Raw genomic sequence first — 16,071 nt, 5'->3', positions numbered from 1 at the left:
CCCAACATAACCCAAACCATATCCAACTTTTACCATTTGCATGCTATCAGAAATTCCGCCGTGCTCACACCCTTGACGCGCCCGAAACCTTCGGCCCACCGAAACCGTGCAGGTCTGACGGGCGCGCATGAGTCAGACCGCTTCCAAGCCACACAACTCGCCACATAGTGGGAAATCACCAACTTCTAGAACTAGGAGTTGGTAGTAGTCATAAATCAGTTAACGAGGGAGTAGCATCATCTTCCCTCATCGTCCTAATGTCATCCTTCAAAGTGTAGGCTATGGCCATGCCATACATATAGAGGTGTATTGAACTACTCTGTTTTCAGCCTCTGCATGACTATGGCACCAAAAGAGGCGCCAGCCAGAATGTTTAGAAGAACGCTACCGCTGCTGCCCCTTCTGCTGGTCTTTATCGCAGCTGTGCAGAGCTATGGAGCTGCCGGACAAGCTACATCAGCGCGGCCAGGTGTGGAAGGCGCGTTCGTGTGGGTTGTCAAGTGCGGCCCGAAATCCGTCGGAGCAGTTGCTTGCTCGCTCGCGTGCTCGCTGTGGTTGCGACAACGAGATGAGTGACCATTCATAATAATCTGCATCTGGGCGTGCGCGTTGTCGAGACGGTTTTTAAGGGCACTCGCGGGACAGCATTAGTTTGCCGGTGACTGCACCTAGTTGACTTCAAATGCCTGTACTAGACTGGATTGCCGGCTACGCTACTACTGAAGCAAGGGCAGCCGTCAGTCACCCAGCGCGAGGGTTGATGTTGCGTGCAGCCGCTCATGTGCACGGGCAGCCCGCCGCGGTTTAGAGCGGCCAGGCGGGACATACACCGCACATGGAGCTTTGCTTTTATTGGCCACACCTCGCATGCGTGGTCAATGCGTGCTTGGTCGGCAGGTTCCCGCCTGCCCGCCTCGTTGGCCCCCGACGTCGCGTACTTCGATGCCGGCGAAGCGAGCTCGCTGGTGGTGGACCCCAGCACCGGCCGCGTCTCGGAGCAGCGGGACCTGCTGGCCACTGCCCAGTCGCCGCGGCCTGCCCTGAAGTGGCAGGGCAACTGTCGCTACCAGGGCGGGCCGGCCGGGGCAAACGGCAGCGTGTACATGGACGGGTGGACCTGCCACGCCAAGCTGAGCGCGCCGCTGTGCAACGGCACCTGCCTGAAGGGTACGTGTGCATACCTGTATAGCACGCCTTGGTTATACGTTGAGCGCGCGGGCTAGACCGTTTATGTTTGGAATCACAACTACTTTCAACCAACTCCCAACTCAGGCAGGGCCAAATTGTGTGTGCAGTGTTCGCTTCCATGATTATGCCGCACCGCGCGCACGCCATGTGCCGTTCTTACTCACCCGCACCTTCTCAGACTCACACTACACATCCGGGGATCTGTAGGCGCTTACACAATTGTGGTGGTGGTCGAGTATGGCAGCGTCTACCAGAGCTCAATCCTATCAGCCTTGGAGCCCTCCAGCAACCCCAGCAAGCGGATGGTGTGGCGCGACAGCGAACTCCTTCTGCGGTGGGTGATGCCAGCATAGCAGCACGCGTGCTCAAATGATGACTATACAGCAGACACACACGTTTCAACGTTTTCCTTGTGCTCTTTAACACGTGTGTGCGCACGACATGGGCGGCAGTGAATTCGACAAGGGCGATGCTGAGTAGGTGCCACGGCCAGGCTGTCCCACGCAGATGCATGCTCTCTTCGCTGGTAGTTCGATAAACCCCATGTGCACTCCACGCATGACTCGAAATGAAAACATGCAAGTTAATATTCCGTACTGCACGTAAACTCTCATAACATCCACCTTCTATTCTTCATTCGACGCGTGCAGGACCATCCCGGATGGCGGGTTCTTTGTGGGCGACTCCTATGACCCCTCAAGTGCAGTTTACAACGCTACGCCTGAGGCTCGCGCCAAGACCGTTCTGCAAGCCACAACCTTCATCTCTGACTGGACAGTGCAGGCGCTGGCAGTTCAGCCGTCATCAGGCAAGAAGGGGGGCAAAGCCACTTGGATGAGGCAGCCGCTGGGGCTCGGCGAGAAGTCCGCTACTGTGGCTTCTGGCCGCGCCCCTGGGCTCTTCGCTCCGGTCGGATCTGACTTCGTGATCGGATGCGACTACATGGAGGTGAGGAGAGGGGTTGTTTCCACCATCCCAGGGGGGGTGATGTGCCCGGGCCCCCAGGGGTGGCGGAGTTTCTGTATGCCCCAACGCATCTGGCTGCCTGTCACAGCGCCGAGTGCATTCCAGGGCCCGGGTGCAGTCTCTGCATTGATTATGGTGCACAGTCTTCCCTTCCCCAGTTTGATTTGCATAGTGTGATTCACCTGTGCAGACCATGCCAGATAATGCCGGAACTTCAAACGCGACCAACGCCGGGCTGCCCATCACCTACCGCTGTGACCCCCGGTACTATAAGCTTCGTGGTCGCCTTGTGGCTGTACTTGTGTATAGCAAGGCGCTCAAGGAGGCGCAGGTTGCCCGCATTTCCACATTCTACAGTCCACGATGGGTTCCGGCCAGCCCTCCTCCCCCTCTCATGAAGAGCCCGCCCCCGAAGCCTGTTCGTGGTAAGCTAGGGCGCGGGGCATGGAGCTAGCTGATGCCAGCAGGCAGGGGCTCGGGGCCGGTCCCGGAGGCCGGGGTCAGACGTGTGCTAGTTTGTGCTTGTACTGTCAACACCTGTGTTACGTGCACGCAACACGTGTATTACGCCTGCGCAGGCCTGCCCTCTGACCTACTGCCTGACGTCGCCTTCTTTGACGCCGGTGACCGGGCCTCCCTGACCATCACAAGCAGCCAGGTTACAGCTCAGCGTGACATCCTGGCAACCCCAGAGGTCCCCCGGCCATCGCTGACCTGGAGCGGTGACTGCCGGTGGGACTCCGCTGCGGGTGGCAGTGTGGTCCTGGACGGCAAGAGCTGCTTTGCCATCCTGGATACAAAGGCGCGCCTGTGCGACTGGGACCGCGTCGACGGTGAGCGGGTCTGAGCTGCGTCCAAGCACCGCCAGTCAGGCTGAATGGCTTATGCCCACACGAATCAGCGTGCTCCAATTGTCTGGAAAGCGACGAGTGGGCGTTGTCGTGGTAAACTGAATGTGTGAATCTTCTGGTCATCCTCGCAGGTGGCTACACCGTAGTGTTGGTAGCACAGCTGGGACCCTCACAGCAAGAGCGGGTCGCGCTTCTGACAAGCAGAGGCTACGAACAGCAGTCCTTCTGGAACGCCGAGCGTATGCTGGCTTGGCGTCCCAATGGAATTCTGACACGGTGAGTGATGAATGAATGAAAACAGAGAGCTCCCTGTCACGGGTTGAGCTCTGATCAACCGTACGTACCTTGGACTCGGTGATTGAATGTGGCGGCCAGCTTCCTTTGTACTGCGAATGGGCGTTGTTGCGACTGTGCGTGTGGGGCCGGTACATGAGAGCATTCACCAATCGCTCGACTTGCTGGTTTTCCTGGGATCGCCGCGGCGCCCCTCTGATTCGCGCTACCCGACTGGTCATGCATGCAGAGAGATTGTCACCTTTGTGGATCCTGTCAACGACAATCCAAATGACGAGTACGACCAACTTCGGTTTCCCGACGCTAAGGCGAACTCCACCTTCTCCTTCACCCGGGTGCCCGCACGTACCTGGACACTGGAGGCGCTTGTGGGGCAGCCGAACTACCTCAACGCACTGAATGGCACGGCCCGCTACTACCGTGGTGGTCCCGATGACAGCGCGGGCGCGCGCGTCCTGTACTCCGGACGTGCGCCGCTCATCAGGGCGCCTTCAGGCGCTGACTTTGCGCTGGGGTGCGATTACATGAAGGTGCGTGCGGTTGTAGAAGAGCGCCGGCACCAGCTCTGCTTGCAGCTCTCTGCTTTTCAAACCTAGTCAACTTGAACCGTATCGGCCATGCTGGCTGGGCCATTCTCTGTGCACAGTTCGACATTCCAGACGAGGACTACAGCAACTACGAGTACCGGTGTGATACGAAGTCCTACCTTCAGGGCAGGCTGGCGGCTGTGTTGGTATACAGCCGTCAGCTGTCCGCTGCTGACGTGTCGCGCCTGCTCACCTACTACCGCACGACACGCTGGCTGGCTGCCGGCACCCCGCCCTCCCCTCCTCCCCCTCCACCCCTGCCACCTTCACCCCCGAGTGAGTCATGCTGTGTTGCAAGCGTGCCGTGGGTCCTCACAACTTGATGCGTGCTTGATCCAAATGCCAAGCCCGCCAATCACACAAGCACGGTACCCCATCCCGTGCTCCATCTCGCCTGCACAGGCACTGGCCTGCCGGCTGCGCTTATGCCCGACCTGGCCTACTTTGATGCCTCCGCCGCCACCGCCGGCCGCCTGGTAGTGCCGCAGCCTGGTGGCAAGGTGGCGACAGGCGGCGGCGTGCGCGCCCTGCGCGACGTCCTGAACCCTGGGCAGCAGCGCCTGGACTGGTTCGGCGACTGCCGCTATGACGCCACTTCCGGCGGAGGCTCCATTGTGCTTGACGGCTCCAGCTGCTACGCGCAGCTGAACACCAACCTGTGCGCGGAGTGGCAGCTGATGTTGAACAGAAACGGCGGAGTGAATCTGGTGCGTGGAACACGCGGGAATATGCTGCAATGCGTGATTGCAACAGGGACAACCCCATGCTGCAGATATGAGCTATTGGTGCAAGTGAGGAAACCTGTTTGCTCGCTTGCACTCTTGCCTCAGACCTTCACGCTGGTGGTGGTTCTGGAGTTGGATAACACCCGCCTGCCGCCGCCGCCCAAGCCGCCTTTGGCGCCCTCCGTAAATGGTGACCACGAAATCGCCGAGCTGGACACGGGTGGTATGGGCATCATGTCGTACGGCATGCAGGACGGCGCCTATTACTACTTTGGGAGTAAGTCGTACGTGGCATGAAGGTACTTTGGTCAGCAGCGGCCAGAGCGGTCTGCGCACTTTGCTGTACATGTTCCGCGACGTTGGGTGGCTGAAACATGTGAGCACCCGCCGCACACTGACTTACGGTGCCGCCAGTCCACCCGGGTGACTGGCGCGTTGTGAACCTCGGACGTGGCGTGGTACATGCAGGCCGTCAGCACAGTCTGATTTTGTTCTCCGGCACCTCGTTGCAACTGCAGATCCCTCGATGCACTGGTCCACCAAGGCCACGTACATGACGGTGAGGAGCTTAGCGGGTCTGTGGGCATTACCACCGGCAGTCCGGCACCAGGCTGATATGCGTTGTCGCTTTCCATGATGTGCGTGTCTGTGTTGATTGCGTGTTGACATGCGGCATGACGCAATATTGCCAAGCAGCCCAGACGAACGTAAAAATTGTCATCGGCACCAACCAACATGCGTTTGATGTGCATGCAGATGGACGGCAGTGAAGACTACAATAATGTAGACTTTAGGAGGAATTCTCCTGCGCCCGTGCCCCGCGGCGTGTGGAGCATGGAAGCCATCAGCTCGTATGTGTACGGTAGGTATTGGGTAGTTGTATGGCTCCAAGTGTCTGAGCGGCAGGGCACACGGCTACTCACAACTTGACAGAGATATCGGTTGTCAATACCCATGTCGCCATGTGCTTAGTGGGACGGGCTTGACCTTGGCCTTTATGGGCAGCAGAAGATGGTAAGCCCTCGAAGTAGTTGCAGGGGCTTATGCATGCACTGGAGAAGACATAACAACCTGCCTGTATGTTACGCTGCTGGCATCTGGAAGTACGAGCGCACCTCTCTTGGGCATGTGGCTTGAACGTCGTTGCAGATGTACCAGATGTCAACACTTATGGATACAATGAGGTCGAACAAGGCTACACCTACTTCCGGGGCACTTCAGCCCAGGCCGCGGGCACCTTACTCGCGGTGCGTTTGCCGGCGTGCCAGTGCGCTAGCTGGTATGGAGTAAATGAACGAAAGGTGCCGGAGCAGAGGGCTAATGGGCCGAACGCCCTCATGCGCGCAAGTTGTGACTGTGTTCGGCCGTTTGACAGGTGGACGATGACTTGTACAACTTCCCGCCGCCTGACGGCACTGAGTTCCGCATCGGCTGCACATGGCGGGACTCGGACCTCAACTACGACTGCCAGCCCGGCTCCCACCTGCGCGGCCGGCTGTCGGCGGTGCTCGTTTACAGCAGGGCCCTGGAGAAGAAGGAGCTGCAGCGGCTGCATGCGTACTATAGTGGCAGGTGGAGCGCTGCCGGAAAGGGCAGGTAATGAAAGGCAGACATGCTGGGTACCGTACGTTTAGATGGCGGACTTGATGTAAACGCGCATGCCATACTTATTGGCTACGCGCATTGTGTGACTCTCATGTTTCGATGGTTGCCTTTATGCCAACAAGACTTCTCCCAAATCGTCAAGTGAACGCTTTCCGGGTGGAGCAACTTAGGCCAGGACCGGCAGCGTGGCGGCACACTGTGACTAGCCCCTCTCGGACACGACGTCCGTGCTTTCTTCCGCCCGGCCCTGACATTCATTGAGGCCTATCTGGTTTGGAGCTTTCAGGGCTATTCATTAAGAGCAACCACTAATGCAGGACAAGAGCATTTGCGTAGGATGAGCGCAGTGCAGCGGCACTTTACAGTGTTCCCGAAGCGGGCCGGCGTTTCTTATAGCTTAGTCTTTGCACGATGCATGTCGTTATTTTGTACTCTTTACGCGTGTTTACGGTATTTAGGTAGGCAGACAGACCCACGCGCGGCGTTGGGGTGGCTGCAGGTGGAGTTAACGCAAAGAATGTCAATTTGCGAATGTATCGTGCTCGGTGTGGATTATGGCATTTGGGCCCCGGTGGTCTCCATATTGCAGGCTGCACCCACCATCAAAGAATGTGGTTGGTAGTTGCCCAAAAGCACTTCAGGGCTGACCACGCGGGCCTGAGCTATTGCCACAAAAGCCTAGCCACAAGCAAACAGGCCTCCAGTCAGCTGACCTGCTGACCCCCACTGCCTTACGACACACGCGCTCAAGTGAGCCTTCTGTCTGATTCGAGCTTCAAGTAGGTCGTAAGCCAAGCACGGCGCACGGTCGCCCCTAGAGGTTTCTGTGTTGGATTGTGCTGCGTGCCGCAGCCCCAGTGCGTTACCTGTAGTTGTTGAGTCATACTACCAGTACTGCCGGTACACGGTCTTCCCGTCCCTTTCGGTGTCCTCTCTCTGATGCCCAGTCAGCGTTTTGAACAGCAAGTAAGCCAGCCTTGGCTGTTGACACAGCCGCTGTCAGCATCAAGTCAGGGAGCGTGTTGCTCGCTGGGATGTTCTTGTTTCAGGGTTGGGTCGTTCCCCGCCGAGCATTCGTATATATAGTAGCTTGCTCTCTATGTAACAAGTTATGCACAGGAAGTGTTCGACGCCCTTGCATTGACTGACTCGGATTGTTGCAATACATTCATATTCTGCAGCGCTAAGCCTGTTTGAGATCCAAGCAATATCAGCTTGCACTGTAACACTCTGTGCCATTTCAGTCCAGAAAAAAAGATGCCTGCAGGGCCGGGGCGGGCGCGCGGGCTCGGCCAAAACCGTGATATGTGCCATCGCGCTCAAGTACAGGGATAACCACGCTAAACGCCTACCACGCGTACGCCTCCTATGCTGCGGCAGAGGCGACTTACACCAGCAGATTACATCGTGACGAAAACGCAAAGGTCCTTGGCTTCGTTCCTGCATTGAAGTGAGCTCAACTAAATCCAAACAGCAGGCAAAGCACACCGAACTGGTATGGTGACACTACCAGGAGGAGGCAGGGAGAATGAAGTTGCTTCGGCTAGTCCTGTTCTTGGGTGCTTGCCACTCCATTAAAGCAGCTAACCACGCACCAACAATAAAGCAAGGTATATCGCGCTCAAGCCGTCACGCCATATATAGCGGAGTCCGCCACAGTTGAGGTCGTCAAGTCGCCTGCTGGTTTTGATACGCACTTCCTACCAAATACCTGTTACTGAAGCAAGCGCAGCCGTCAGTCATCCTGCGCGAGTGTTGATGTTGCGTGCAGCCGCTCATGTGCACGGGCAGGCCCCTGAGCTCTCGCGGTTTAGAGCGGCCAGCAGGCGCGATGAATCTTTGCTTTTATTGGCCACACCTCAAATGCGTGGTGAATGCGTGCTTGGTCGGCAGGTTCCCGCCTGCTGCCCGCCTCGCTGGCCCCCGACGTCGCGTACTTCGATGCCGGCGACGCGAGCTCGCTGGTGGTGGACCCCAGCACCGGCCGCGTCTCGGAGCAGCGGGACCTGCTGGCGACTGCGCAATCGCCGCGGCCTGCCCTGAAGTGGCAGGGTAACTGTCGCTACCAGGGCGGGCCGGCCGGGGCAAACGGCAGCGTGTACCTGGACGGGTGGACCTGCCACGCCAAGCTGAGCGCGCCGCTGTGCAACGGCACCTGCCTGAAAGGTGACATAGGGATACAGTACAGGGCATATCTGGTGGTGTCTTAGAGAGCGCAAAAGCGGTCTGCTGTGTGGCTGCCCGGGATAACAGTTGCAGTTGCTTCCGTGGTTGTAACGTGTACTCCCACATCCGACAGGTGCATATACCATTGTTGTCGTGCTCGGCTTTGGTCATGGCTATTACTCTACCATCCTCTCTGCGCTGGCGCCTTCAAGCCAGCCGCGTCAACGCTTGGTTTGGCGCGATAGCGAACTCTTCCTCAGGTAGACGTGTTTTGCAGCGGCCTGACGCACTGTCAAAAACGGTAGCGGAATGAGGTGGACTCTACACACCCGCAATTGACCAGGGACACCCCTGCAACTGACTCATGGCTGTCCGTGTGATGTCTATGTTGCATGAAGGATAAGGGTCACACGTTCGACAATACACAGCTCCCCAACCATAATGCTTGTACCCCATGCTACCGCCTTTCCACACGCACAGGTCTATCCCGGACAGCGGATTCTATGTGGGTCAAGAGTTCGTGCCTCCCTTCAGTGCCGCTTTCAACGCCACACCTGAGGACTTCTACAAGGGATTGCTCAGGCCGGTCTCGTACTATGGAAACAATGGCTGGTCAGTGCAGGCACTCGCAGTTCAGCCGGCGACACGCAGGAAGGACAGCAGGGCCACCTGGTACGCGCAACCCAGGGCGCCCAATGCCAAGTCTACCACAGTTGCGTCCGGCCGCACCCCTGGACTCTTCGCTCCTGTTGGTTCAGATTTTGTGATTGGGTGTGACTACATGGAGGTAGGCACGTGGTCTGCGCCGGCACATCAGCCGCCGTGTTGCACGCGCAAAATTGAACGAAGTCCTAACGTTTGTTTCTGGCACACAATCCGGGTGATGGCGGCCGCAGACAATGCCTGATGACGCCGCACGTATCAATGCCACCGACATCAGGCTACCCATCACCTACCGCTGTGACCCACGTAACACTGGTCTCCGCGGTCGCCTTGTAGCTGTCCTTGTGTATAGCAAGGCGCTCAAGGAGGCGCAGGTCGCCCGCATTTCCACATTCTACAGTCCGCGATGGGTTCCAGCCAGCCCTCCTCCCCCTCTCATGAAGAGCCCGCCCCCGAAGCCTGTTCGTGGTAAGCTAGGGCGCGGGGCGTGGAGCTAGCTGATGATGAGTAGGGCTAGCTGGTGCCGGGCAGGGAGTGCGGGCCCGGGGCCGGTCCCGGGGGCCGGGGTCAGACGTGTGCTAGTTTGTGCTTGTATTGTCAACACCTGTGTTACGTGCGCGCAACACGTGTATTACGCCTGCGCAGGCCTGCCCTCTGACCTACTGCCTGACGTCGCCTTCTTTGACGCCGGTGACCGGGCCTCCCTGACCATCAACCGCACAAGCAGCCAGGTTACAGCTCAGCGTGACATCCTGGCAACCCCAGAGGTCCCCCGGCCATCGCTGACCTGGAGCGGCGACTGCCGTTGGGACTCCGCTGCGGGTGGCAGTGTGGTCCTGGACGGCAAGAGCTGCTTTGCCATCCTGGATACGAAGTCGCGCCTGTGCGACTGGGACCGCGGTGACGGTGAGCGGGTTTGAGCCGCATCCAAGCACCGCCAGTCAGGCTAAATGGCTTATGCCCAGACGACTGAGTGTGCCCCAATTGTCTTGGAAGTGACGAGTGGGTGTGTCACGGTAAACTGATTGTGTGATCAATCTCCTGGTCATCCTCGCAGGTGGTTTCACCGTAGTGTTGGTAGCACAGCTGGGACCCTCACAGCAGGAGCGGGTCGCACTTCTGACAAGCAGAGGCTACGAAGCGGACATATGGAACGGCGAGCGCATGCTGGCTTGGCGTCCTGATGAGGTTCTGACACGGTAAGTGATGCGGGGCGATGCTATGCACGATGAAGCACTACTATGCACCGTAGCTCAGCCACGCACGCAGACACGGACAGGGGTGTTCCTGGGGGGCTTCGGCCCCACCCCCCCTGGAGTCGCTGCGCTCGGGGGCCTACCTCAGCCCCAAAACACTGCCTCCATAAGCACATCCTCATTTGGCTCCTGTATGCCCGCGCCAACACCTGTATATCCATTGCCTTGAGCAGCAAGCTGGTCAAATTTGTGGATCCTGTCAACGACGACCCAAATAACGAGTACGACAATGCTCGGTTTCCCGACGCTGTGGCGAACTCCACCTTCACCTTCACCCGGGTGCCCGCGCGGACCTGGACGTTGGAGGCGTTTGTGGGGCGGCCCAACCACACAAATGAGCTCAACGGCACGGCCCGCTACTATCGTGGTGGTCTCGATGACAGTGCGGGCGCACGCGTCCTGTACTCCGGACCTGCTCCACTCCTTAAGGCACCATCGGGTGTTGATTTTGCGCTGGGCTGTGATTACACAATGGTGCGCGACCTCCCAGGCCATCCTGTATGCGTGTAGGTGTCCTCCTGGCTTGTTATCTTGGACGCTTGAGCTTCTATCACCTGCATGTTGCTTGACCACCTCTCCCGCGCAGTTCGACATTCCGGATGAGGACTATGGGAACTACGAGCTCCGGTGCAACACCAACTCGTACCTTCAGGGCCGGCTGGCGGCAGTGTTGGTGTATACTCGTCAGCTGTCCGCTGCTGACGTGTCGCGCCTGCTCACCTACTACCGCACGACACGCTGGCTGGCCGCCGGCACCCCGCCCTCCCCTCCTCCCTTCCCGCCCCCGCCACCTTCACCCCCGAGTGAGTCATTGACATGTGATGCTCTGAAACGTTCCAATATATTGCTTGGATGCGTGCTTCATCCAAGTTCCTAGCCCGCCAAACACACGGGCCTTCTGCACCATCCATTTTGGCGCTCATTTTCACTTTCGCACAGGCACGGGCCTGCCGGCTGCGCTTATGCCCGACCTGGCCTACTTTGATGCCTCGGCCGCCACCGCCGGCCGCCTGGTGGTGCCGCAGCCCGGTGCCAAGGTGGCCACAGGCGGCGGCGTGCGCGCCCTGCGCGACGTCTTGAACCCTGGGCAGCAGCGCCTGGACTGGTTCGGCGACTGCCGCTATGACGCCACTTCCGGCGGAGGCTCCATTGTGCTTGACGGCTCCAGCTGCTACGCGCAGCTCAACACCAACCTGTGCGCGGAGTGGCAGCTCATACTGAACAGCAATGGCGGAGAGAATCTGGTGCGTTAGGTGAAAGCCGTGGGGGAATGTTTCACTGTTGCCAATGTGTTGCGGAGTACGGGTATGCATTGGCAATGGGACTGCGTCTCTACCGTCATACATGTAAATGTCGGCTCCCTTGCTCATGCTGCCCCTCAGAACTTTACACTGGTGGCGGTGCTGGAACTGGATAACACCCGCCTGCCGCCGCCGCCCAAGCCGCCCCTGGCTCCTACCGTGAACAGCGACCACGAAATCGCCGAGCTGGACACGGGTGGTATGGGCATCATGTCGTACGGCATGCAGGACGGAGCCTATTACTACTTTGGCAGTGAGTGGTCGTGGCACCTGACTGGGTCCATCTTGTTGGCTAACACTAGCACAGAAGGGATGCTTAAGTTGTGGCGGCATTGCAGCGTACGCGGGCGCGCTGCGCATCGGTGCGTGGGCGCAATTCTGCTTGCGCGCGCTGAATGGTCGTGTGGGTATGTTGGCCAGACTGGCGCTTTGTGCAAGTCATCTGTATGTGAAACCGTACGTCCAGGCCGGTCAGCTCAGCCAAATTTTGCGCTCTTCCCTTGTGCCACTTTTGCAGATCCCTCGATGCACTGGTCCACCAAGGCCACGTACATGACGGTGAGGAGCCTAGCGCGTGGCTGGGGCGCCGCCGTTGCGCTCGCGCTATCTTGGCATGCCTTTCCTGCCCACGGTGGACTTGCATGCGGTGCTGTGATGCTGTCCATGTTTCCTTGCCCCGGGCCGCAAGACTCGCCCATTGGTGCTACGGTTGCACCCATGGTTTGCACTGCCACCAACTTTATATATCGGGCACCAGCCACACGGCGGCATGGAGATGAGGGTCGCAATACCCTTCCTGTTGTGACTCAATTAAGCTTCACACTGGTGCAAAACAGTTTGCCGTACCGTGGGTGCATGTCTGTGTTGCGTGTTGGAAACCCGCTTGCGGTGTGGCAACCTGCCCAGCGCAGTTCTGCCACCGTACAATTTCACATTACCGTACTGTTAGCAGCATTAAACCGTTTGCCGCGAACCAACTTGCAGCTGGACGGTGGGGAAGACTACAACAACGTAGACTACAGGAGGAACTTTCCCTCGCCGGTGCCCCGTGGCCTGTGGAGCATGGAAGCCATCAACTCATATAGTTACGGTAGGCTCGGAGGGCTTTGCATGCAGGGCTAGTGCCAGGCGTGCAGCAGGGCGCGCAGCTGCACATAGGACAACGATAATACATATCGCCATGTGCCTGATGGAACACGCACGCCTGACCCTGGCCATAATGGGCGTCATGATAAAGCTTAGAAGCGACTCAAAACATCTACCCATCAGGGGCACGTCACCGTTTCCTTCGGGCGCGCGTTGCATGCCACACGCCGCATTCGCCCGCCCACACTTGCAGACGTACCAGCCCCCGGCAACACGGGATCCACTATACACAACCAAGGCTACACGTACGTTCGGGGCACCGCGGCCCAGGCCGCGGGAAACGTAACTCAGGTACGTTGCAGGTGCATGCTGGCTCGTCATCAATTGGTGCCTGCGTTGCATGGGGGGTGTACTACTTCGCTGGCAGTACCGTAATGCCACCCCAAGCGGGAGCCCTGTCCTGCGCTTGCCTGGCCTGAGTGAGTAACTCAGTGCCCGTATCTTGTAGATACCTGAGGCTGTTTGGCCATGTGGTAACAGGTGGCTGGCGATGAGTACAGTTTTGGGCCGCCTGACGGCACCGAGCTCCGCATCGGCTGCACGTGGCGCAACACTGATATGAACTACGACTGCCAGCCCGGCACTTTTCTGCGCGGCCGGCTGTCGGCTGTGCTCGTGTATAGCAGGGCCCTGGAGAAGAAGGAGCTGCAGCGGCTGCATGCGTACTATAGTGGCAGGTGGAGCGCTGCCGGAAAGGGCCGATAAATGGCGGATGACGGATGGAAGTGACCGGTAAAGAAAGCTGAATCTGGCTGAATTAGCATACCGCTGGTACCCGCAGCCTGCAATGGGTTTCCTGCAAGGTGCCGCCCCCGTGTGGCATGGGGAGGACGTGAGGTACTGAATGTGGGCCGGACAGTCTCGGCTGTGTGCCGGAAGGGAACGGGAAGACGTACGGCAGGGAAGCATGACGGGCGCAAGATGGCACTGCTGGCTGTAGCAATGGGGCAAGTGGTGCACGTGGGACGTGGACCGGCGGGAGTGATAATTGCAACAACGTGTGCCATCAAGAGTGCCATCGGAACGAGTTGCGGGCACCCATCCATCCATGAGCGGCAGTACTACTGCCATTTCTGATGCCGCCCGGAACACAATTACCCCTACGCGCCATCGCGTCTCGTCCATGTGCATCGCACGGGCACGTGCATACACGCGCAAAGCCCCGCTGGCAAAGCAAGCAAATAGACTAACGTCAGCCACTCAAGTCTGTCCAAGTGAGCGCACCCGGCACCTCCACCTAGCTACTTATGGATGCGAATTACAATTGAAGGGACAGCCCGACAAGCGGGGGCACACCGCACCCACGCCGCGAGGGACCGTCTCCGGCCCAGAGAGAAACACCCACCCCCTGGTTGACTGCCGACCTTCATAGTGTTACGCGCATGAGTCGAAGCCAAGCCGAAGCCCGCCAAAGCCCCACCGCCACGTAACACCCCTCATCTCGTTTAGGTCATCTACTTATGCCCCTACCCACCTAGCTAGCTAGCTCGCACTCCAACATATAGGAGCCTCCCCTCAACACACGTACACGCGCCCCACCTCCATCGCCGCTGCACTTACTTGTTGCCCTTAGCTACTTAGCTAGCAACCCCCATCGCCACCACGCACATGCAAGATGACATGGGGCGTGGTCACCCCCAGGCTTGATGCACCGCGTGCCTGGTGACATTGCCTGTTCCCACGCGGCACAGGCCACTTCAGTGCCTTGGGGCCTCTGTGCCGTGCCTATGCGGCCCAGTTGACCAAGCCACTACACGTGCCATGCCATATGTCCACTCGGGCCGCCGGAACTAGCCGTGTTCTGGCCAGCCGGTGGCCAGGCGGACAGGCACCCGACGCGTCCGTCCCTGAGCACACGGACGGCCCCAACGCCCGCCCGGCAGCCTCAAAAATGCCCAGGCATGACCCAATCATCCTTGAAGCCATACATACATACTCGGAGGTCCCTGGGCGGGCTCGGCGTGCGGCCGAGGCGCGGGGCTGGCTATGCCGACATGTTCGGCGAGTCCGCATTTCGTTAGGATTCGGGCTACCCCCACTTCAAGGTAGCTTGATTGCAGTCATTCAAGCCTAACTATATGCTCATAGGGATATGGAGGAACCGACGCCAGGAAACTGGCGACTTTTAGCTGCACCCTAAGCACCTCGCGCACGGCCTGGTCGTGCGAGAAATGTGATAACAACGTTGATTGCCCGCCCGAGCACGTGTTGCTCAGCTCCCATGCTGTATTGATCATATATCTGTATTTGTGATTTCTGGCGCTGGGCAACCGGACCTCGACGGACACGCGCCAGGCCGTGCCTTGGATCCCTGTCGTCGCCCTGGCCTCCTGGCCGCTCCGTGGCCACCACGCCTCGTGGATGAGGCCGGACTCACCCCAGAGCTTCAGACACCTTGGCATGTGTATGTGTAGACCCCCAGGACCAACCGCCGGCAAAGGCCGCATCATATGGATGCCTCCAGGCCGGTGCCCAACCCGGGGGTGTGCCCAGGCCGCAAAAGGCTGGGCGGGCCCGTCGCTGACAAAGGCGTGCAGCCCACGCTGCGGGTCATGGCCCCGGTGCCCTGATGAGCTGATGATGCGCGAGGCCAGGCGTTGCGAGATAACCCACATTTGTGTGTGCCGTTCATTGTGTGTGCGTTCTTCGTGTGGTGAGGCGACGGGAGGATCGGGATTCGGGAATCGGGAATCAGGGTGTATGCCCCGGCAGCAGCGCGAGTTGGGTTTACCACACGCCACCAATACACCAATAAACCCTGATACGTTTGTGTGTGCCGTTCATTGTGTGTGCGTTCTTCGTGTGGTGAGGCGACGGGAGGATCGGGAATCGGGAATCAGGGTGTATGCCCCGGCAGCAGCGCGGGTGTGCATGGGGCTTCACTGGCTGGTTCACGCGGCAGACGTGAAGAAGCACTTGAAATTGATGCTGCTTGCATTGAAGCACTACTTGGAAGTGGTGAGAGTGTAATCCTGTATAATCCTGTATAAGTGCATCACCCTGCAAGTGGTGGTGATAACCGAACGTGTGCCCTTGGTAAATGCACGTTGAGAGCGCATTTTGTAAGTTTGTTTGGCTATAGAATTCCCCTGGTGCTGATGGAATGGCAAAGGCAGAGTGGACGCATAGTACCGGTACACTGCGGTACACAAACGTATCGATTGAACCGAGTCGCTTCACTCACAAGTGTGAACGCGGGGCCCACAAGGGTAAGGAGCATGTGTTGCCAGGCGCTGGAGCTGGTGTAGGCGCGGTGCCATGAACGTGTCGCAGTGACGCGCTCCTGTTGCTGAAACGGCGGATTGCGGTTGATTTCCCCCGTG

General features: G+C 58.7%; 2 protein-coding genes across 2 annotated transcripts; both read left to right on the top strand.

Moving 5' to 3' along the window:
* Positions 1-174: 174 nt before the first annotated feature.
* On the top strand, positions 175-7,333 carry CHLRE_14g616700v5 (uncharacterized protein). The gene is made up of 15 exons (XM_043070100.1): positions 175-469; positions 898-1,167; positions 1,396-1,522; positions 1,839-2,136; positions 2,345-2,579; positions 2,733-2,987; positions 3,137-3,281; positions 3,529-3,829; positions 3,946-4,162; positions 4,289-4,593; positions 4,717-4,888; positions 5,130-5,170; positions 5,368-5,473; positions 5,761-5,858; positions 5,987-7,333. The coding sequence occupies exons 1-15, from the start codon at positions 370-372 to the stop codon at positions 6,209-6,211; spliced, it is 2,895 nt and encodes a 964-aa protein (XP_042916773.1). The 5' UTR covers positions 175-369; the 3' UTR covers positions 6,212-7,333.
* Positions 7,334-7,414: 81 nt separating this feature from the next.
* CHLRE_14g616650v5 (uncharacterized protein) lies at positions 7,415-16,070 on the top strand. The gene is made up of 16 exons (XM_043070099.1): positions 7,415-7,826; positions 8,110-8,382; positions 8,516-8,642; positions 8,863-9,169; positions 9,279-9,513; positions 9,691-9,951; positions 10,103-10,244; positions 10,475-10,775; positions 10,888-11,104; positions 11,241-11,545; positions 11,684-11,855; positions 12,120-12,160; positions 12,587-12,692; positions 12,942-13,039; positions 13,229-13,962; positions 15,242-16,070. Exons 1-15 carry the CDS (start codon positions 7,745-7,747, stop codon positions 13,451-13,453), a joined length of 2,892 nt encoding a protein of 963 aa, XP_042916772.1. The 5' UTR covers positions 7,415-7,744; the 3' UTR covers positions 13,454-13,962; positions 15,242-16,070.
* Position 16,071: the final 1 nt, after the last annotated feature.

Source organism: Chlamydomonas reinhardtii, chromosome 14, assembly GCF_000002595.2.
Source record: "Chlamydomonas reinhardtii strain CC-503 cw92 mt+ chromosome 14, whole genome shotgun sequence".
NCBI lineage: Eukaryota > Viridiplantae > Chlorophyta > Chlorophyceae > Chlamydomonadales > Chlamydomonadaceae > Chlamydomonas > Chlamydomonas reinhardtii.
The sequence above is the reverse complement of the archived record's forward strand: the minus strand, read 5'-3'. Positions and strand labels throughout refer to the sequence as shown.

What these genes read in the sequence shown, in the direction of transcription:
- CHLRE_14g616650v5 (XM_043070099.1), top strand. Translation starts at nt 7,745, where the DNA reads ATGAAGTTGCTTCGGCTAGTCCTGTTCTTGGGTGCTTGCCACTCCATT. An exon ending in CGCACCAACAATAAAGCAAG is followed by an intron (nt 7,827 to 8,109) that starts GTATATCGCGCT and finishes CTTGGTCGGCAG; the next exon opens with GTTCCCGCCTGCTGCCCGCC. An exon ending in CCGCGGGAAACGTAACTCAG is followed by an intron (nt 13,040 to 13,228) that starts GTACGTTGCAGG and finishes ATGTGGTAACAG; the next exon opens with GTGGCTGGCGATGAGTACAG.
- CHLRE_14g616700v5 (XM_043070100.1), top strand. Translation starts at nt 370, where the DNA reads ATGTTTAGAAGAACGCTACCGCTGCTGCCCCTTCTGCTGGTCTTTATC. An exon ending in CCCAATGGAATTCTGACACG is followed by an intron (nt 3,282 to 3,528) that starts GTGAGTGATGAA and finishes TCATGCATGCAG; the next exon opens with AGAGATTGTCACCTTTGTGG. An exon ending in TGGGGTGCGATTACATGAAG is followed by an intron (nt 3,830 to 3,945) that starts GTGCGTGCGGTT and finishes CTCTGTGCACAG; the next exon opens with TTCGACATTCCAGACGAGGA.